This window comes from Canis lupus, chromosome 7, assembly GCF_003254725.2.
Source record: "Canis lupus dingo isolate Sandy chromosome 7, ASM325472v2, whole genome shotgun sequence".
NCBI lineage: Eukaryota > Metazoa > Chordata > Mammalia > Carnivora > Canidae > Canis > Canis lupus.
Window position 1 is genome coordinate 54,817,664 of NC_064249.1, and position 22,185 is coordinate 54,839,848.

The following is a 22,185-nucleotide window of genomic DNA, read 5'->3' on the forward strand; positions in this document are numbered from 1 at the left end:
ACAGGGTTAATCAGGAGTATATATAAATAATTACAAAAACAAATATTTTAATCAAGAACAGCTATTGGGTTCCTGTTTGTAAACTATTTCATGAAGGGTGCACAGACAGGGAGTCTAAGAAACGGGATGGAATGTAGATGGGACCCAGTGTCAGAAGACTTGTGTGCAAGCTCTTGCTAGCATGTGACCTTGGATAAGTCTCTTAATGTGTCAGAGTTAGCATTCTTTTATCAGTGCAATTGAATTAATAATATCCAAACATATAGAGCCTTGGTGAACAAATAATGTATAAGAAAGGGCTCTGTGATTTTTGAAGCACTTCATAAATGTAGAATTTATTATTCATATCCTGGACGCCATGATGAGTTACAAGAGACTGAAGACAAAATTCTTGCTCTTTTGAAGATTGTAATTAAAATGGAAAATCACAATGCATAGACTAAATACAAAAATGGTAACATTAACAACCACCATTCCTATTACTAGTATGTGCTCAAAATCTTTGTTAAAATGAAATAAAAATAATGTAGTAGGATCTGCAATTTCAGGTAACAGATATATGGTAGATGCAGTGAGCAGTAGTGTCCAGAAAAGCTTTCTGGAGGGCATGGTTTATGTAGGTTTTATAACAGGCAATGTAGCATAGTGATTAGGGTTTTGGGGCCCAGTAGATAATGGTTAAAATTCCTGATCCACTGTTTCATAGCTATGTCACTGTGACAGAGTTATATAAATTCTGTAAATTGGTACCTTTACTTATCTATAAAATGGGGATGAATGTATTTACTCTATGGGCTTACTGTAAGGACTAGGGGAAATTAAAGTTTTTGCACGGTGCTCAACAGGAGGCATGTGCTTTAAAAAATTGGCAGCTTTTATGATTATTACCCTTCCATATCTCACCAGAGTTGAATGACAGTGAAGCATTATTAGCTATTATGATGACAGAGAAGGTAAGAGAGCACTATACCACTTACATAATCATGGTAGGTATGGAGAATTGTTAGGATCTGATTCAATACAAAGGAAAGAGAAGAAAAGTGAGAAATTTAAAAGAGAAGTTAGAAAATTTTAGGAACAGAAAAAAGCATAGAGAAATATTGAGGGCAGCATCTATTAACAAGGCATCGACTTTGTTGATCAGTCTTAAATTCTGCTTTGTTTTAGAAATAAATATCACCTCTAGCTTTCATCAAATAGATGTGAGGTGTCTCTACTGAGACAGTTTTACTGTCTTAAGTGACCATCAAGTCAATACGATCAATCACTTCAGTAGGGAAAATGTTCATAGTGACAAACTGTGAGCTTTCTTCTTTGGAGATTTCTTTGTCACAAATTTAATTAAGAAAAGGTCAAAGAAGAGTGGTAGAAGAAACTGGAGTGTGCTCAGAATTATGGGGGAGAGGACACGATATGAGACCACAGCTTTGCCTTCAGACATGACTGAATGTATATTGACAATATTCTTCTTTGAGCATTGTCAATACATTTTTTTTTTTGGGAATTCAGTATTTAGTTCTGTTGTTTCAGCTACCATACAGCATTGAGGATCCAAACTCACTGGGAATCAGATTAAAGCAATCACTTTTCTCACTTGTAGTTTTGAGAGACTGAGAAGTAACAAAGAAGAGCAGTTGTTTGATCTATAAGTTTGGCAACTTTGAACAAAGAGGTGGGGTTAGCTGAAGAGAGCTTTTTATTTTTATCTTTGTCAAGTATAGGATATAGTATAAAATGAAACTAGTGTGCTGGCTACATTTTTTAAAAATACAAATTAAGATAAATATGTAATTACCAATAGACATTCATCAATGTATCATCTAAAATCATCTCATGTACTAATTTTGTAAGACTAGTTCTAGGCATCTGGAGCAGGAAATAGTCCAGAGAAGAAAGTTCTAGAAACAAAGAAGTGGCTAATAATACCAAGTGGTAAAGATGATGAGGACTGAGTAATGGCCATCATGTGTTTCAGGGATGCTTTTTGTGACATAGTAGGGGAAAGGAGGCCAGCTATTTTAAAGGCAATTTAACCCATGGGTTCACTTAACATTTATAATTGCAAAATAGAATAATCCATCAGCCCTTAGTTCACAGAAAGTTCGTTATTAAGCAAAATTCAAATATTTCTAAGGAACTGGGTTGCTAAATTTGTAAACACAGGAATCTAAACTAGGCTGAAATATATGATAAATACATAGTCTGTCCAGTTATTTTCATTCAAATTGCAAATATACATTTATTATCAAAGCCAAGTAACTTTAACCAAAGGGAGGAATCTCCTAGGTCACAATTAAAATAGAGAAAAACATTATGAATGCCTTTACCTGAATATACAGGGCTATCTGAACTCATACATTTAACACATCTAGAAGTAGGCTTTGCATATTCTGAGACTTGAAAGCAGGCTTTATGAGGATGGCTACTCAGAAATATTTGTCAGAGAAGAGTTGAAAGACAATTACTCCCACTGTTATCATTATGGAAATGATTTCCATAGTATGATCCCATCCCATCACTTTTCTTCCTTTCACTTTTATCTTAAGTTAATAGAGCATTGTCCTCCAAATCAGCCATGCCCTTGGAATAAGACAAATAATTTGCCATGGCACGGGTAACACAGAAGTGACAGGTGGGACCCAGAGTCCTGCACCCATTGAAGGCTAATATTTAGCATGGCATCCATTTACACAAGTTTTCCCCTCAGCTGTGATTAAATGAGGGTATGAATTCCATGGTACATGAATGGGAAGTATCTAAACTAACATCACAAAAGACGTCTTAACTGAATCAATTCAAAAGTGACTTAGTGACACTTGCGGCAACCATTTGCCCCTTTGCTGAGACTTTTTATCAAGGGATCAGACTGTTACCCTCTCTAAGGACAGTCAAGCAGCCAAATCTGCACTAACCATGATGGGTTGTTCCGGAGCCTGTTGACATACAACCCGATGAGAACATGTTCATCAGCTAGCCTGTCTGCCACATTCAGGCTGTATTGTATCCTGAAACAGGGCAGGAGGAAAGAAAGGGTGTTGGTAGGAGAGGTGGACAGAAATAAGTAGAGGAGGTGGGAGTGAGTTTGTGATAGAAAAGGCATTTAGAAAACCAAGCAGGTAGAGGAAAAATAAGTGATGTTCTATGAAAAATACCAGCAAAATCCAAGCAATGAAATACATGATTCCATTTCACTAATTAAAAAAAAAATTTCCATTTAGGTAAAGCAACTTTTAAGAAAACAGATTCGCATTCTTCAAGCCACTAAAGCCAAGAAATTCATCTGTACAGTAAACACATTGATTGGGTTGCAAGCAAAGAGTAAGTATCCTTTGGAAAATCAAATCTGAAGTTTAGTCTTTAAAAAAATAAAAGGGAAATCAGAGAAAGTGAATAACACAGATGTGTCTACTCAAAATAACTACATGGTGCTGTTAGTGGGGTTATAATAGAGCTGCTTTTACCAAATCAAAGATGGTCTTTCAAACGTAAAGCATTTTTGACACAAGAAATCTCCATTTTTAGTTTAGTTAATTCAAGGTTCCAGTACACTCTGGCTTTAACTTACCCTTTTCCCTTCAGAAAAGCCGGAGCAGCCCTAGCCAGCAGTTTGTTCTGCTCTACTTCACTGTCCTTGGGAGGAGAGCTAGTTAATAAGATGGGAAAGCCAAGAAGAGCGTAAACACAGCAATGTATTCAAGAATAGAACTGGCTACAGAAACTCCCAAGTCTAGATCCAAGCTCCATTTGGACAGCTCTCTTGTTATTTTGAAAGGTTCCAGATGTTTTCAGATTTCCACAGAGTTGAACTAGAAGTAGAAACCTGGCCTGAGAACCATAAATGCAATTACACACGCCTCCATGATCCTCGATTTGACCTCGCTATTTGCTTAACAAATAGATTGCATATGCCTGGACATAATGAAAATTCATTCAACATTCATTACAGACTATCATGTAAACAGTTCAACAGTTCATGAAGTGCTGCCAGCCTTTAGATCCCACTCAAAGGGTATACTTCTCCAGCTTTCCCTTATATTTTCCAACTTTCTGAGTTGAATAGAGACTTGAAAATTACCTAGAGACTGTGGTCATATTAGAAGTGCTTTACTACTCAGGCACAAGTCACCTGACCTTTGCTGAGAAGCTGCAAAGAAAAGTTTCAGAGAAACAGAAATAAACCTTTGAGCCTTATAAATATATATTCATATTCCCCATATATATAACCTGTAAGTAGAGTCCTATCAATATAGCAAATTCTTATCATTTTGGGTTCATTATGAGAAACACTCATTTAGTAATTTAAATGATAGTTTTAAAAGTTTAAAGTGTAGTTTTATTAAGTGATAAATAGAAATAATAATTAATAAAGTGTGGCCAAGCCAAAGTCAACCAAGATCTATTAAGCATGCTTCATTGGCAATATGGTATTGATCCTTAGTAATCCAACTGTACTTGTAATGTGCTTAAAGGGAGCTGAAGAATTTGCCCTGTAACACTGGTGGGCTGAAAACTAGCCTCCTATCTTTTTCATGGAGAATACAAAAATTAACTTTCTGACTTTGATGACCAAATCTTTAATTTTCTGGGGTTGAAATTATGAAGTTTTACCACAAACTTTCCCAGCTTTTCAACAAGTTCTAAATGTATGCATGTATTAAGATGGCTTATAAAGTAGTTAAAATCTTAAAAACTTCAAGTTTTATGGATTCACTACAAAGTATCACTCCTATAGACCATGAAGTACAAAGAAAATGCAAATGTGTAAACCAACGTGTCACATTAGGATTATGCACTTTGTAACTAGAATTCTTTTTTTATAATTGTATATACTATGATATGACTTAAGTAGTGAGGTCCTCTGGCAAACTTAAAATCAAATTTGATTTATAAAGAAAATGTCTAGTAGAGAGCAGGCACTCATGTTTGTTGAATATATGATCTCACTTAGCTTTTCAGGAATAGATCTATCACTTGAAGAGTACAACTGCTCACAAATGAAATCGACTTTAAAGATGAAATGATTAATGTTTTTAGGAGAATTTAACTTCTTGATGCACATAATTTTTTTTCAGCATACTGATCTTCACTTTCTGAGATAACGAAGCTGCCTATCAGGACGAAATAGCTACCTTAAGCCATCATAGTTGTTATTTTCCTATCTCGTCCTACCAAAACAGCATTCCAAGCCTTGTCTCCTGAAGCATACCGCTCTATATTCATTATCCACTAACTACAGTCTCTTTGCTGCCCAATTAGCACCTCTTCCCTTTTTTTTTTAAAATAACTCAAGATAGATGTACCTATTCTATAATTGATTTCAGATCCCTACAAAACCAATCAAAGCATGGTGTGAAATAACAATGATTCTTCCCTTCAAACTTAACTGTTTCCCTGCCTTGTTATCCATTTTTTCCCTCAAATCCCAGAAATTGTGGTGGTATTTGATTCCTTAAATTAAAAGCCTAATAATTATGCAGGCATAACCTCTGGTGCTGAATGTAGAAGAAGAAATAAAGGATTAGTAGAGAAAAAAAAAAACACAAAAGGATCAACTATGAGGATGTGTTTGCTACCAATTACACCAGAGAGGTCTTTGAGGAGGAAGGTGATGTGTCAGCAAAGTCCCTGGAGAGCATTTTGCTACTCAGTCACTGACAAACACTAGCAATGGAGGAGTCCTGCTCACTTCAGGAAGGGAACAGTGGCCCAGATTTTCCCTTGGTGGCCTTCTTCTTTTTCTCCCAATTCTTTGGGCCCCCTTTTCCTTCCTCTACTCCACTTGCCTGTCTTTCCTCTCTTCTTCTTCTTCCTTCTTCTTCCCAAATCCTTTTCTCCTTCAGAGGGAAGAGGAGCAGACATTCTATCTGTACACATTTCTTTTCATTTGGTTGTCATTTTCTCTGCCTTGGCCCTTGCCAATGTTGGTTTGAAGAAATCATTTAAGTTCTTTTATGTTCCGTCTGCCTCCCACATGAATTCCTGGGAAAACCAGTTCTTGGAAAAAACGGAAATTACACTCTCTGCATCTATGAGTTTGTGGAAATACACTATTTGCTACAGCTCTTAGTATCTAGTGCCAAGAGCATTTCTGACTTTTGGTACTCCCTGTCCACATAGTTTCTGTACTTCCCAGAACTAGTTTCAAATTCTTTTCCTCATCATTTATTTCTGGGAAGCCAAAAATATGACCATGTATAGAGGAAGCCAAGTTCATGATGAAGACAAGAATGGATCAAAATGAAATATATCAAGAACTTATGGAGTTGACAGGGGAGGCAGTTTTCACTTAAAACTTGGGTCTATAAAGACTTTTCTTTTTAAGATTTTTTTTTTTTTTTTTTTTTTTTTTTTTTTTTTAAAACATTTTTTTTTTAAATTTATTTATTTACGATAGTCACACTCAGAGAGAGAGAGAGAGAGAGGCAGAGACACAGGCAGAGAGAGAAGCAGGCTCCATGCACCGGGAGCCTGACGTGGGATTCGATCCCGGGTCTCCAGGATCGCGCCCTGAGCCAAAGGCAGGCGCCAAACCGCTGCGCCACCCAGGGATCCCTCTTTTTAAGATTTTATTTATTCATAAAGACACACACACAGAGAGGCAGAGACACAGGCAGAGGGAGAAGCAGGCCCCACACAGGGAGCCTGATGTGGGACTCCATCCAGGGTCCCCAGGATCACACCCCAGGCTGCAGGTGGCGCTAAACTGCTGTGCCACTGGGGCTGCCCCTATAAAGACTTTTCATGTTAAGGTATCTTCACTAGATTTTTTTGTGCCTCCTGAGAAGCTTGAAGAAGGAAAGCAAAATGAAAGTCTTTTCTCCTGAGTTGTGAGATAGTAACAATATGTAGTTTATTATCATTTCTTCGAAGCAACATACACTCACGATACTTTATAGAATACATTAAATTTTTAAATTTTCATTTGGTAGCTTGGTCATTTGTGTAGAGAAGTTAGGTGGTATTTCAAATTCGTTGTGGGCTTTGGGATCAGGCACATGGGAACCTAGATTCCTCCCAAAAAATGACACTTCTGCTATGGCAATGTGCCAGAATGCAACAATGGCTTGCACATAACTCCAGCTGTAAAAGCCTCCCCTTCTTCTGCAAGTTTGTTCTCAAATCAAAATGTGTTCTTCCTTTTACTCTGAAGCTGGGAACTACTTGGGGCTCCTCCTGACCATGTGTGATAAATCTTTTCTAAGTTGATTCCCAGGGAAAAGGAGGGTCATCATCTCTAAAACTGTATGTACACATAGGTTGTTTTCTTACTGATTTTTCCCCACTAGGTCCTTGTCATTATATAAGTTCATTTCTCTTGCACACATACTAACATTAATGGGTGTGGTGACAGTCACACTCCAAAGGGGATGACAAGGTAAATTTTGAAGTTTATGTGTTCTGCTGAAAGAAAAGAGGCAGGAAAATATTCCTCTAGATTTTTTCTTCTAAAAGATTCTCTATGTTCTCATCAATTCTTTTTTAGACCTCTGGAAAATAGCAACTATAAAGATAAATGGTGTTTTCCTAGATTTTTTTTTCACACACACACATACAATGATACAATGGATTCTGGAATGATAGAGCAATTTCAAACCGTCTCATATTTATTTATTTAAAATTCACCCTTGGTTTTGAAGGATGACAACTGACGTCATATTTTTGCTTAAGTATAAATATTTTGAGGCATTCTAAGGTAATAAAATCACATACAAATGCTCCCTAGATTTTTCTTAAACCTGAAATATAGTTTTAAAGGCCACTTTTCTTTTACTGTGTTACTATATTAGCTCTGGCCAAATATTTTTTTTTCTTTTGTTAAACACGAAAATAAAGGATTTAAATAAAAGTCCAGGATGCAGTTTCACAGAGCAACAGTATTATGTAAACAAATTATGTAATGTAAAATAATTATTATTACAATGGTTAAATGGAAAATGATATTTGAATAATGGCAAATTAAAAACATTTTCAGTTTTACTGATTTTAAATAATTTAAGTAATTTTAAACTTGTGTGGTAGTTGAACTGGTAAAGAATGACTTGCAGAGTTGGCTAACTTCTTAAGTAACTAACCGTTAATTGTGAATAAAATTTCGCTTCTCATGTATGTATGTAAACACACATATGTATATATGTATAGTCACACATGTATGTATGTGTGTACATTCACACTTATGAACACATATGTTCACAATATAGATGAACCTATTATATATTCATTCACATGTGTGCATATATGTATGTATGATATATTGTTTTTACATGTCAAAACTTATTGAATTGCATTTATTTTAAATATATTTATTGAATTATATGTCAATTATATCTCCACAAAGCTGTTTTTTATTTAATTGCTTCTCACTATAATTAACACAGGCTACTAACAAGGTCACTAAACTAATTTAAAAGCAATGAAGTGTCCACAAATTGAGATAATTTCTGGAAAAATTCTGTCTTCCTTTCCTTTTCTAGCTGTCAATATCTGAGATCTGAAACATAAACTATCTGCCACATGCAAATCAGCAAACAAGCATAAAAAACAGCTCAGTATTTCAGGGGGAAAATTAGTTGTCATCAATTCAGGCTGGCATGAAAGCTGAACCATCTTTTAAGCAGGTACCGTGGAGGAAATAATAAGAATTCTTAGGTCATATTTGATTCACTACATTTACTATGTTGTCCCCCAGATATCATCAAGCTGTGTCAGTTGCATTTTTGCCAATAGTGTGTCTAGAAAAGTTTGCTGGGTACAGGGCATGCACAGAGAGCTAAAGAAGTCTAGTAAGAGAATAAAAGTTATTAAAGTGAAGAAGAGAGGTGACTGCAGTTTTAATTATGCACTAACATTTCAGTATAGGAAATAGAGTGGTGTGTGAAGACCAGTTTAATTCAAGTTTGAAAAAAACCTAGCATATTAGTGGAGCTCTGGGGCTACATGGAATAAAGAATTAACTGCAAAGAGTAATTATTTCAAATTTCATGAAACTTCAGACAACATAACCAGAAAGTGTGAAAAGAGTAGAGAAATCTTCAGGGTGGTTGATTTATAAGTTTATTTTATGATGTTGATTTATAAATTTATCTATTTTTCCTGATGAGAAAGGATGGGCTTTAATCTTAGAAAAAATTAACCATGGAGAAAACATTGGTTTTCAGAAGACAAGGTTGAATTCAGTACCTCAATTTTATTTCTATTTGCTTTTGATTACCAACACACAAATGGTTAAAATTCAGTCTGAATGTTAAGTCTGATTAAAAATCTGGGTTGTCTCTGTAAAGAATCTTTGGGTAAGCAACATGTTTGAAAAAACTGAAAAAGACACAGCAAATTAGCTTTTCTGTGGTTGAAAATGCAAACCAATCTACCAACTGACCAACCAACCAGTCAACCAATAAAAAATCTCACAAGTGCTGCTCCACCGGGAAGAATCAGGATTTGGAAGAATTATGTTTGGGGTGAGCAATGTGCCCTCTGCATGTGCAATACTGAACCTAATACAGAATTAGCTATTAACCAAATGGCATGGTGAGAAACCAGAAAACAGCATATTAGATTGTGTTTGACACACTCTATGAATCATAAACAATTTTCTATATTTGGGAGAGTGATAAGATCTGGCTACATGTTATATATAGTAGCAAAGTGATTCCTTTTGTGCATAGTTATGATTTTAGAGGTTGCATTTGTGAAAGCATCTGTAAACCTTGAAGCGATGGTTCTAACCTTGGAGGTAAAAGAAATGTAGCCATTCAAACTTTTACAATGTCCTTATTGTGGTAATGAAGAAGATGGCCATAATTAAAGAAACTTACTTTACATAGAAAAAGACTGGTTAACTTTCTCACATAAATGAAGCAAGGATTTTATCAAGCTAATTAAGATTTTGCAAAGGGGGCATGATGCCAACAAAGACAGTAGACAGCCAGGGCACAATGCTAAGAGAGTGAAGGGAAGAAGGGGCCCTTTGGTCAGCCCTTGCAATACTCTTTGCAGTAACGATAGTCAATCTTTCATAAGCATGGATAATGTTGCTGCCACACCATACATGGCCCTTGGAGCTCTTTTCTTAGTGGTGATGATAGATTTCCATTGCTCCAGCATTTTTCCCTGTAAATTTATGCATTTATAAGAAAATAATCTAGGTTTAGGGATATGGTTATGATCACAAAAATGAATGAGGTGAATTAGTCCCCGAATTGTGTTCTTTGACCCACGTTGTACCTAGCTGCACACACATGCACACACACATACGAGGACTTTACAAATTTAATGGAGAGTGCCTTTGAGAATTCCCTCTTTTCTTTTAAGTAAGGGAAAGGTGAATCAAATACATAGCTAGAAGTGCAAATAAGAACAGGGCTGCAACAGATGATGGTGGTAACCAGAGCTATATGCTTGTAAATCTGTGTGAGGTAGATTGCTGGGGTGTCAAAGGACTTCAAAGATATGCCCTAGTGCCTTTTGAAGATCAAAGTATGCTTGTAAAGCACTCAAGGTGAGTAATGCCAGGAGTTTGTATCGAGGATTCTGGAGTGGTGATTTCAATTCATCCTCATTCTGCTTTATCTTTCCAAGATCTGTCACAATACAAAAGACCCAAAACTCAGGCTAAATAAAGTATCTGTATGCCAAACCTCCCTACTTTCTTAATGCTGCCTTAACACTGACCAGCACCATCAGTTTTAGGTTTTATCAGATTTTTAAAAAGGACAGTTGGGTTTGGGCAGGAGTGAGGACAGAGCTCTAGATCATATTTCTTTGGTTCAGTTCCAATTGTAGGAAGAATAGGACCTTTAATTTATGCCTGCATTTGGCATGATGGGTTTCCATCAATCTGTGTGTATGCGCACGGTCAAGAAATAAACAGTGGGTCACCACCAGCATTGTCAACTGCAAGAAATTAAGGACTGAGAGCATGGAATTGGTTTTGAAATTGCGACTTTAGTAGGAATCAGACTGCCTTACCTGGGGGAAAAGGCGTCCAGGCCTAGTGGGCCAATCAGGCCTAAATTCTCAAGTCTTCTACTACAATGTGGTCCAGTCATGTGACACTGTCTCGGCCTCACCCTGTTATTGCTAAAGATCAATCACTCCAATAGACTCTGATTCATGACTCTAAAAAACCACCATCTGGAGTCTTGCAGATGGTACTAAAGCAAGGAAGAAGCTCCAGCTTGGTACTCTTCATATATATGCATCTCATATACGCTGGTATGAGGCTGCAAAATCAATGATGTAAGCGGAAAAGAGAGGAAAGAGCTGAGGAGTCCAGCTCAGGTTGAAAATTCTCTATGGAATCTCATGAAGCCCCAGAAGACTTCTATATCTCTACTAAAACATAGTAGAAGAGGATTTTAGTGATGGAGGAGGATGACTAGCAGTCTAGCTCTGGAACTACTAGCTACAATTAGTGATTCAGAGCTGGGATACTGACCGTGTGCCGTGGTCAAGCTGATCTACATACAGCTTTATGAGCGAATGCTCCTCAGCCCCAGGGCTGGATGCACTTAGCCCCTCAGGTAACCTGAGGGATGCAAACAAGGAGACCTCATTAAAACCTTCCATGGACAGAGCAAGGCCCACTCAGAGAGGAAAGATGTTCAGTGTACACAGCTTTATTGAGCAGCCCCCTTCAAACAGAAACCAGAGGCGAACCTCCATGGTGATAGCAAGACCCACAAACTTTAAACAACGTCATCTGTGGTTCACAGAGAGCATTCCAAAAGGACTGAAGATGGGGAAAAAAGGGAAATGATCATAGTTTGGGTTACTGGGTACCACACACCCTGGAGGAACCAGAACAGCTCAAAGTATTATAGGAATATTTTAGAGGAGAGGAAGCCATGTTATCCATCTAGACGCATCCACCATAAGCAGGGTCCGAGCTGAAATGATATAAAATGATCTTCAGTAAGGATGGAATCTATCTCTGCTTGACATTTGCAGAATGCACGGTTTCCTAATAAAAGCCCATCTTTCTGAACATCATTGCAAGATCTTTCCTCAATTGAGGTATGGGCCCATGTCCCTTATAGACTTTCCAGTTTGATTTTGTGTCAGAAAAGATGGTTGAATTTGCTGGTGGCTTTGCAAGGGAATGCTAAAAGGAACATACTGAGGACCTAGACCATGTTATTTCACCCTGGATGTTCTACTGTTCAATTTCACGTCCTCATTTCCAGTTGTTACGGACTTGCTTAATTTCTAGGGAGGCAGCACCACATTCTATTTATTATGCTAATTACAATTATGGGGAACTTCTTCATCTCCCACTCCTGCTGATGGGAAAATACAGGAAATCAGGGAAAAAAATCAGCAGCGTTATGCGTCTCATTGTGGGCAAACCTTCACTCGAATGTACCAGGATACTACAATGAAATTGGTACCCACAAACCTCTCCAGGGGAAAAGACTGATTATGTTCCTTTTATGAAACATGGGGTTGATTTTTTTTTTCCTGCTGAAAGGCATCTGAAATCTTATGTTCATTACTCACTCCAATTTTCCTTACCTTTGTTTCTGCTTTCCTGTGGGCCTTCTCTGTGTCTTTATAATATAAGTTCCTGGTACTTTATTTGTGAGATTTGATCAAATGACCAATTTGACCCAGCATCTTTATCAAGCTAGCTCTGAGAGAAGTATTTGGTTCATCTGTTCTTTGTTCACATGGGAGTAGATCTTTGTATAAAAATAGGAGGCATGTACCCACTTTTTAAAAAGTTCTTGTTATTTTCCCTTGAAATCACTAATGTGGGAACTACACTTCCAAGTTTGGTCTTCAGCCTCTAGCCTTAGGAACTCCAGAGTTCACCAAATTATGAGATGAGATTATAAGATGTTTCAGAATGTACCCAATACTTTCCCATTGTATCTTGAAAGTTCAATATTCTCATTTAAGGGGCCATTCCAAGTGCTCTGAAAGTGACTTTCTCAACAACATGGATACATGTGTCTTGGTCATAAAACTTAAACATACCCTATATTCTTAAAATGAGGAGGTTGTAAATGCAAGTTCCCAGAAGTGACATTCATCCCAAAAGCCATCCCAGCCATCTTCAAAAGCATCCAAATGAATCAAAGTGAAAACTTGTGACAGATATTTACAAACTAGTTTCTAACAATAATCTTCCACACCTGGCTTACATTAGAATATTGTTCTTCACACAGAATTAGAGGTCATTACCAAGGAGAGGGCTTATTTCATAATAAGACTGGAACTTACCTCCTGGTAATAAAAGGACTTCCTGAGGAAGGAACAGAGTGGGAGAAGAGGGTGTCATTCATGCTGGTTACAGGTCTGGGAGGCCTAAAACGAAGTACAGTGTGGATGGAAAGTTAAAACAAGTCAAAGTCACAAGTTAAAAACTATCCACCACCTCTCTAGGAAAGGGGCTTGGAAGGTCAGAGTTCTATCTTACTCAGGATCAACACAAAGTTTTATATTTTGCCATGAAATTCTTTAAGTATTTTGGGAAGTTACATTTCCTTAAAAATGTGGATTGTTCATGAAACATTAGGAGGAAAATCTCTGGACACCATAGGAATGTTTATCCATGAGCTTGGTGTTTCATTGAGTCATATTCTTGAATGGAGCAAGGGCTTTAAGGTAGCTTCAGGTCCACTGTTTCCTAAAAGGAGAACTTCTGAAAAACTGATGATAAGCAGAATCTACATCCTCTTGGAAAGCAGAGGTTTCCTGAGGCTTTAGAAACTTCTCCCGTGCTCCACATGACGATGGCCCTTTCTCAATATACCTGGTCTAGATGGACCCCGTTGTGAAATCATATCATGCCTGATTTGCTCTTTGTTCTATGTGAAGATTCAATCAAGCACTGCAGAATTTATTGGGTTTCTTTTATCTGGATGTTCCATATAATAGGGCACATAGAGTACACAGCATCTCATAAACTTCTTTTCATAGGATGACAGAAAGAAAATAGGGTTCAATATTTCTCAGAATTGTGAATGGCCTCAAACTCTGTCTGCATGGGGTCTGTTACTCCCACTCGTATTTTTCATTTTAGCCTGTCATTTTGTCCCAATTGCTAATGTCTTAGTTCAGGCAAAATGATCGAGCTAAGACGCATATCTCATCATCAAGTGGTTTTTAGTCTTTTTTTAGGTTCACTGGAATATGTTCCATGAGATGGGATTGAGAGTTCAGAATATGGATAATGAGGCAGGGCATCATTCTGAGTCAGAGGAAATTTTGGTCTCACTATCATTCTATATTTGAGTTTGACAGTGCAGAATTTTTGAACACCAGATATTAATCACAGTAGCCTACAGAATCTAGTTGTGTTAGCTTGATCAAGAGACAAAGTTTTAATGGTTTAATATCTACCTTAGGCAACCAAAGTTGGTTTTGGATTCCACAATGCAGAGGTTCTGAGGAAAAGGTAGGCTTTACCCCACCATGTTTATGGGACTGGACACAATGCTCTAAAGGTTTTAAAACGTCAGCACTATATGCAAAAATTCACTGAAAACTTGTGCTCCCAGTAGTTGGTGCTAAACAGTGTTCTAAGATTTTTTTATAGACATCATATGAGGTCAAAACAGCAGCTTCAATATTTCATCTACTCTAAACATATTAGTTGACATTCTAAAAACTACCTGAGTGTTTTGCATTACTTGCCTAGGATGTGTCTTTGACACATGAGACTAGTTTAAAACTAATTCTGCCTTGAGCACAACACTTTCACTTTATAAGCAGGAGGCTAATTTTATACAAATGTCCTCTGTGAATTTGAAGTTAGGCAAATCAGATTTTCAAACAGTAAGAAGAATGAACTATCTTCATTTTAACTTTGAAACAAGTTGAAACAATCAACTTGGCCAACATTTCTAGTTTTCTTTTCTTTTCCCCCCGCGTGCTCTAGCTCTAGGAAATGAGAAAACAAAAGTGGACCTGGAATGCTTTTTAACTATCCTGCTAAATTTACCCTATAGGATCTTGTCCCTGCAAAGATGAAATTGCAGTTTCTTAGTAAATGGCTTCATGTTTAAGGTTCATCATGGAAATGTTGAACTTGGGAACACGGGATGAATAGCCTTGGTACCACGTGGCAGCTTTCAAAAGGACTGACTGATGTTCCTATTTCCTCCATAATCAGATGGGAAGTTACTTTATCTAATAATTAGGTCACACTGGGAATTTTAAACATATTTATTCTTCTGAAAAGAAATAGCTCCACAAGATAAAGTCACAGGGATCTAGTACAAAATTTTCCTAGTGGACAAGACCTTCACAGAGGACATTTTTATGAAATTGGCATTTGTCTTGTGTATGGAGAGTATTAGGCTTAAGGCAGAATTAGTTTTAAACTAGCTTCATGCTACTCACTTGTTTTGTGTCTCATAACCACTTATGATTATACGTCTTTATAGGCACACAGGGAACTATTGAACTACTTACCACGTATCACTTTTGGCAGCGAGAAATTGAATAGAATACAGACTGTTAATCATGGTAAAATTAGCAAGAAATACAACAGGGAAGAACAAATGCCAAAATACCAAAATATCACCACTTAAGTGGTCCTACATACCTATGATAATGTAGAATAGCTAAATGAATGGCATATTTTAAAATTAGAAGCCTGAGCTATCTCCATCCAAAAAACAAAAGAAAAAGGCATGGATATCTGTTCAGGGCAAAAACATCTGAAAAATAAATGAGAGGAAAATGTCTAAAGCTAAAAATAGAAAAAAACTTCTGGTCTAATAGAGATTGGACATTCAGAGTACAGAGTTTCTTATATGTTATTTTGACAATTAAACATTTTTCACAATTTGCATTTTAAAATTAAGACATTCGCCTGGAAAAAATATACTATCAGTGAGTACAGACCACTATTTTGATTTGAGGACTATTTGGAGAATCTGGTTAAATAAATGGAACTTTTCTCAGAAGAAGGCACATTAGTGTAGAATTTTAAAGGAATCCTGAAACTCTTCATGGAACTTAAATTGTGTAGAGAGTGCCCTCAGTTAGTTCAGTGAATAATACAACAGATCAGATTGCCACTATAAAGTTAAAAATTTGTTTCCTCATTAGCCAATTAAATACACATGCACACGCGCATGCACACACACACACACATATCAGGCCAGAGTATGACTGGGTACAGGATCTGGGCTAGGTAATAGTGTGACAGACCATGAAATTGACTTTCATTTTTCACTCGATCTCACTTCCTAATTTTGTCTCCAAAAGGAAACCTAATTTTGTGTTCTGCAAAGCTCTTAGGGTCAGAATGTTCACATCTACTCTCTCTTGTTTCCTTACACCCATCAGCTCTGATTGAACATTGTTTTCTGGGGTGAGACTTCTAGCCGGGCTGGCAGGAAGTGATTCCACAGCAGAGTTCAGAGAGCATCGACTTGCTCTCACTTAGTTTTATTCATTTAGTAGCAACTTAGTGACTGTCTCTGGCTCTGGGACAAAGAATTGAGACCTTAGTAAGAACAGCTTGTGTGAGGTCATTTTTCGCAAGTGACTGGCCCTTTGGTATATTCCCCAGATTTATTTATCCCTAGTTTCTTTTAAGGCTTATTTTTAGGATCAGAATTTCCAAAAATAAGTTAACCACATTCTACAGAATTGGCTTACATTAGTTTGGATGCTTAGCCCATGCCAGCGACAAAAGCCTCCAGGCTGTGTGTGTATTGCTGAAGGCAGTAAACCCTCAATGCACACTTGGGAGCAAACCAAACAGAACTCCATAGTAGTAATACAAAGCCAGAGACATGACACAGCACAAATCATTTGATGGTATTTGCTTAGGTCCATCAAAGGAAAGAGTTCTTGCTTTCATATAGGTCTCAGAACCATCATGGCACCCCTAAGAGGTCATGTTCCAAACTGCCTAAAGCAGGAACCAAAGTTTAAACTTTATACTGGTGGACTTCTAACATGGATAGGACTAACCAGCCCACCTCTCGATGTCAACATGCAAACATAGGCCCTGCTGAACTGTGCAAAACAGAAAGCAGTTTGTATTGAGGAGGAACCACCTTTTCTAGAGTCTTTCGAAGGTACCTGTGACTACATAATTCCTAATTGGGCACAGAAGCAGATGACAAGCTTGTTTCTTCTTTTGAGCCCAAGATAACACTGAGGAGGAAATACTTTCTTCTGCCTAAGCCTCCCTGCTATCTGGCCACCTGGGCCAGAGAGAGGTTCTAGGGCATAAGGCTTCTGGGAGGTGGAAGGAATGGGTGGGTAGCACTGTTTACTGGCTCATCTGCCTCTGGCCACCAAAGTCACATATGCTTTGGAGAAAGAATTTTTAAAGTCTGTTTATGGATGCTCTGAGGAATTTTACCACCAACCCCTCCTCCTCTTCCACCTTCTCATGTGTGGGCCATGATTCTTCTAAAGTTGTGTCATTTGGGATAAGACAACAATTTTCAGATTTGTTGCTATCTTTAAGATGACTGGCTCTGCAGATAAATGAAACAAAGAGCTTTTATAATTGAGACTCAAAGCACCTATGGTATTAAGGTACAGTGTGCTTTAGTATTTTCTTATTATGGTTAATTTCATTGATCATTAATGTCCAATTGCAAAAACTCTACCAACTTCTGTATTTTATAATGATGCTTCCTGAATATTTTCCACCTGTAGGCAAATAACATTAGTGTTACATACTTTACTTGTACATCAATTCAGAAGTACTGCTTATTCATACAATAAAAAAATAATAATCACATTATTTTTACTTTTTTTTTACAATTAAAATTCAAAACTTGGTCCCTGACAACTGATACAAAATTGCCTTTGTATGGATGTGAACATCGGTCAATGAAGAAACATGTCTTTTCATCTAGAAGGCAGATACTCACACAATGTGGGCCAAGTTGAGTGGCTTCTCAGGCTGGTCAGGGAACATGGGGTGCAAGGGTTCACGGCTGGAAGCACAGCTCAGAGACTTGCTTAATGCATTAGTTAGCTTCTTAGCAGGGGATTTCTGGAGAGAAGAAGAAAGGTAGAAGTGATAATAACTAACATTGATGTATGTGACATTTTATGAGATGATTTGCTTTCATAATCATTCATTCATTCATGAAATTGTCTTTGAATATCTACTATAAATCAGAGAGTTTGTTCAATGCTGGGACTAAAGTGCTGGGACAAGCCACCAGAGTACCTGCCTCCTGCTGCTTAGTGCCTGCAAATGCCATGATAAATGGAAGTAGTCATTGTATATGGGACATCTGAGCTGGGACTTAAGGGACCAGCAGGAGTCCTTCTGATAAAAAGTCAGGGGACTGGGAAGGTAATTCCAGATGGAAGAAGAAGAAGAAACCCCATTCTGGAGAGGAAAGCAGAAGGCAGCCCTTTGAAGTCCTATGCCACATCAAGGACTGTGGTCTTTATCTCCAATGCAGAAGGAGACAATGAAGAGATTAAATCATAGAGGTGACAGGATCAGTGTGCTTCTAGAAGGATTACTCCTGCTTAAAAACAGAAAATGAGGGATCCCTGGGTGGCGCAGCGGTTTAGCGCCTGCCTTTGGCCCAGGGCGCGATCCTGGAGACCCGGGATCGAATCCCACGTCGGGCTCCCGGTGCATGGAGCCTGCTTCTCCCTCTGCCTGTGTCTCTGCCTCTCTCTCTCTCTCTCTCTCTGTGACTATCATAAATAAATAAAAATTAAAAAAAAAACAGAAAATGATTTGGGAGGAGATAGGAGTGGAAGTAAGAAGGTGAGCAGAAGCTTTCACAGATACCCAGGTGCAAGACATTTCAGGTGTGGCTGGAAACACCCAGTTAAAAGTAAAAGTGGAACTTCAATCTAAGTCTTTGGGGTTTAAAATTCATGTTCTTTCCAGAGCATCATGTTATCTCTTTTTCATTTAGACTAGTGGGATGTATGTCTTAACATTCCATAGCCAAATCTATCAAAAATAATCTACCACATATAATAAGTCTTTATGTCAACTTTTCCTTTTTATGAGAAGCCACTTATAATTTTGTTACTTCCTTTTATGCAGAGAGCCCATAATTGCAATACAATGAGGTGACTTTTGTACTTTTTAAAAGCTAAGGGTTGGGAGCATTGTTCAAGAAATCCCTCTTTGGCTTTTGCTAGGAGGTATAATTCATAGAACTCCGAAAACACAACCACAAAAACAAACAAACAAACAAACAAACAAACAAAAAAACCACAACCACAACAGCTGTTTTTCACCCCCACAAACATTGGAACCTCTTTACCCTCTTGAGAGGTCTTATCCTACTTTGTAAAGACATTGCCCTACCACATAACTTTGAGTACATAACCTTTAAGAAAGAGGCTCTTAAACTGATTTTAGCATTTACATAAAATGATAATTAAAACACACTTAGTCTTCAAACACTAACCCTCCAGAATTTGAACTAGAACAAGTTTGAAAATTGCTAGTATATTGACCATAAGAAAATAAAAGTGTTTTCTTCTATCTTCTGTACTAAATTGTATTTCTTGATCTGTGTTAGTATATCCATGCTCAACAGGTGACATAACCAACAGTGAGAGGTGGCATCTGAACTGGTATAAAGCCCTCAATATACGATGCCTTAGAGAAGAACTGACAGATGCTGAAAAAATCAATATATTTACACTGAATGCTGATTCCCAATAATTCCTAGAAAGAACATTCTGAATTAAAATGCATTTTCTGAAGGTCTTTTTTTTTTTTTTAAAGGGCAGTTACTCTGTAAGTAAAGTCTATAGGTTAATTGAAACACATAAAATATAGAAAAAAAAAACCATAATAAAAAGTTTGCCTTTTCTTGTGTAAGAACTACTCCAAGAGTGGTTGGCAGGCCTGATGGTACATCCCACAAAACCCAATCCATACATACAGCAATGCTTTCTTTTTCTTTCTTTCTTTTTTTTTTTTACAGCAATGCTTTCACAGAAGCACAAGAACAACATCTTTGAGCTGATCTTTGAGGATTTGATCTTCGCGTGTAACTGAGACACATTAGCCAACTAAACTGCTTGAACCCCAAGCTCAGGGAGTCAAATTCCTCCCACACATCTATCACATGGACAGACACTCACAGGTCACCTCTGACAAGCTGGTTCTTCATAGTTTACAAAAGATGATTTGTTAATAGAGCCACAACCTCCCCACCTCCACAAAACTAAAATGGAACAACACAACGAAGCCCACAGGCTCACACATCATTCCTTTTCTGCTCTAGTCACGCACTTAACAGAACTCCAGAATCTGAGAAAACTAACAATACATTTTAAGCAATTCCCACAAACGAAACAAAACAAAACTTGGAGAGAATCTTAACTGACTTTGAAAATGAGATTATGTCCCAAAGGTGCTTGTTTGGTTGTTGGCTAAACCAGGTCTGAATTCCAAGCAGTAACGGAGTGGAAGTCTTCCCATACTTGAAGTCTTAGGAAGCTGCATTGGGTTCAGATACAGCAACGAAGACATCCCAGTAAAGTCAGGGTGGAGGGTGGTGAGGGGAGAGTTAGGTTTGCCCCTGGATTCTCCCACCATCCTTGCTGTTCTGTTACGTTCTGAGTGGCACTCACACATCCAAGTGTAAAGGGTTGCCTGGACCTGGCCTTACCCATGATGTGTACTCTTTCATTTGGTGCTGGTTGCTATGGGAACCACCGGCATGTCCCCTCCAGAAGCAGTCTTGACAGAGCTGGTAATTGTGACACTGTTGGCATCGGTAGCGGAATCCCATCATACTCTCACTGTGGCAGTAAGAACATTCAACCGGATGGAAGACTAAGGGGGAATGAAATGGAGAAAAAAAAAAAAGAGAAAAATACAAGCATGAGCCAGAATAAGGAAACCTACAGTCTATCAGGAGCTTTTCTGCTGGGTGCCATGGTGCCATGATTTCAGATGATAGTCAATTTTGGCCGAGAGAAGCATCATGTTTATTCCTGGACTCTCACTACCCCTTTAAAGCATGTGTGTGGAGATGGAGGAAATGAAAAGGGATGGAGGATAGGTCTTCTTTTAACTACAAATTTCTCTTTCCACTTCCATCTCTTACACTACAAGAATATAAATCACCCAAACTGACTTGCCTTTCCCCCAAGCTGCTCTCTGTTTCCAGGAGACAAGCATAGCTTGCCAGAAGACTCAGAAGCACAACGGATGAACACAACTGACTGTCCAGGGGTGGAGAGCCAGTGTTAGAGCAATGGAAAGTGAGAGGGAGAAAATAGAAAGGGAAAGGAGAGAGAGTAAAAAAACTGGATGAGAGAATTGAATTATTTTGTTTAAAAAAAATGGAGTGGCTCGTGGGCTTCTTTAATGAGTGACATTACTTCCATTCAACAATTTTTTTTTCTTTCCCTAGAGGCAGATGGACAGGGCCCAAAGAGATGTGTAAATTATGTGAATACATTTCTAATTCAGATAGTTTGAGAGACATTTAACTCTCCCTGACAGAGAGTTTGAATTTGAATTATAAAGCAGGCAGGGTAAAATACTTGAGATTTGAAGCTAACATATAATCAAATCCAAGTAACTGTCTACATGCTATGAGCTAAAGATATTAAGCAACAACAATTCTTGCCTTTGGTCAAATTATTCTTTATAACCACAATCAGTGAAAGCTTCCATTTGGAGCATAAGACTAAACATTTGCAAGGTACCATAAACTAATTTTCCCCCCATCTCCTCTGCCTATTCTTGGCCAAGTGCCTAGGAACAGTCCATGCCATGTATACCAATATTGGAAGTTCAGCCCTAAAACTAATCTAGAAAATGTCATCTTCAATATTGAGATTCTTCTTCTGCCATGCCAAGTCTATAGCCACACGTGACTCGTAACTGAGAGACATGTGGGGAGATTTATTAAGTGTATGGAATTGACAGTCCTAATTTTGCAATGGACCTCTAAGGCCTTACTGATGAGGGAGAAAGGTGCTTTCAAAACTCCTAACTACTAAATGACGTTGGCTGAATAACTAGGCTTGATAGACTAATTTGATAATTTGATAATTTAAAAAACTGCCATAGCTCAGGAGTGACTACTCACCATTTTCCACATTTGCCAGTCTATGCAGAAGGGGCAGCCAGACCAGACACTGGGGGGGAGGGTCAGACATGAGCGTGTCCAGGAAACCATTTAAGGTGACCTTTTTCTGCATCAAAAAACCCACAAAAATTTAGAAGAGAGAATAATCTGAAATGACGTGCCATGT

General features: G+C 37.9%; 1 protein-coding gene across 40 annotated transcripts in view; it reads right to left on the bottom strand.

The window, feature by feature from the left end:
- Positions 1 to 22,185, bottom strand: part of DTNA (dystrobrevin alpha) — a 371,751-nt gene that overhangs the window by 70,918 nt on the left and 278,648 nt on the right. For 15 of the 40 annotated variants that reach the window (XM_049112772.1, XM_049112758.1, XM_049112759.1 and 12 more), the window contains 7 exons: positions 22,020 to 22,125; positions 20,586 to 20,752; positions 17,850 to 17,974; positions 13,222 to 13,305; positions 11,435 to 11,524; positions 3,566 to 3,643; positions 2,913 to 3,005 (listed from right to left, as the gene is read on the bottom strand). In XM_049112772.1, coding sequence (XP_048968729.1) covers positions 2,913 to 3,005; positions 3,566 to 3,643; positions 11,435 to 11,524; positions 13,222 to 13,305; positions 17,850 to 17,974; positions 20,586 to 20,752; positions 22,020 to 22,125 — 743 coding nt within the window. Of the gene's footprint in view, positions 1 to 2,912; positions 3,006 to 3,565; positions 3,644 to 6,377; positions 10,578 to 11,434; positions 11,525 to 11,599; positions 11,886 to 13,221; positions 13,306 to 17,849; positions 17,975 to 20,585; positions 20,753 to 22,019; positions 22,126 to 22,185 lie in introns of those variants that run through there. The other 25 variants (XM_049112779.1, XM_049112782.1, XM_035718991.2 and 22 more) reach the window with 7 other exon arrangements.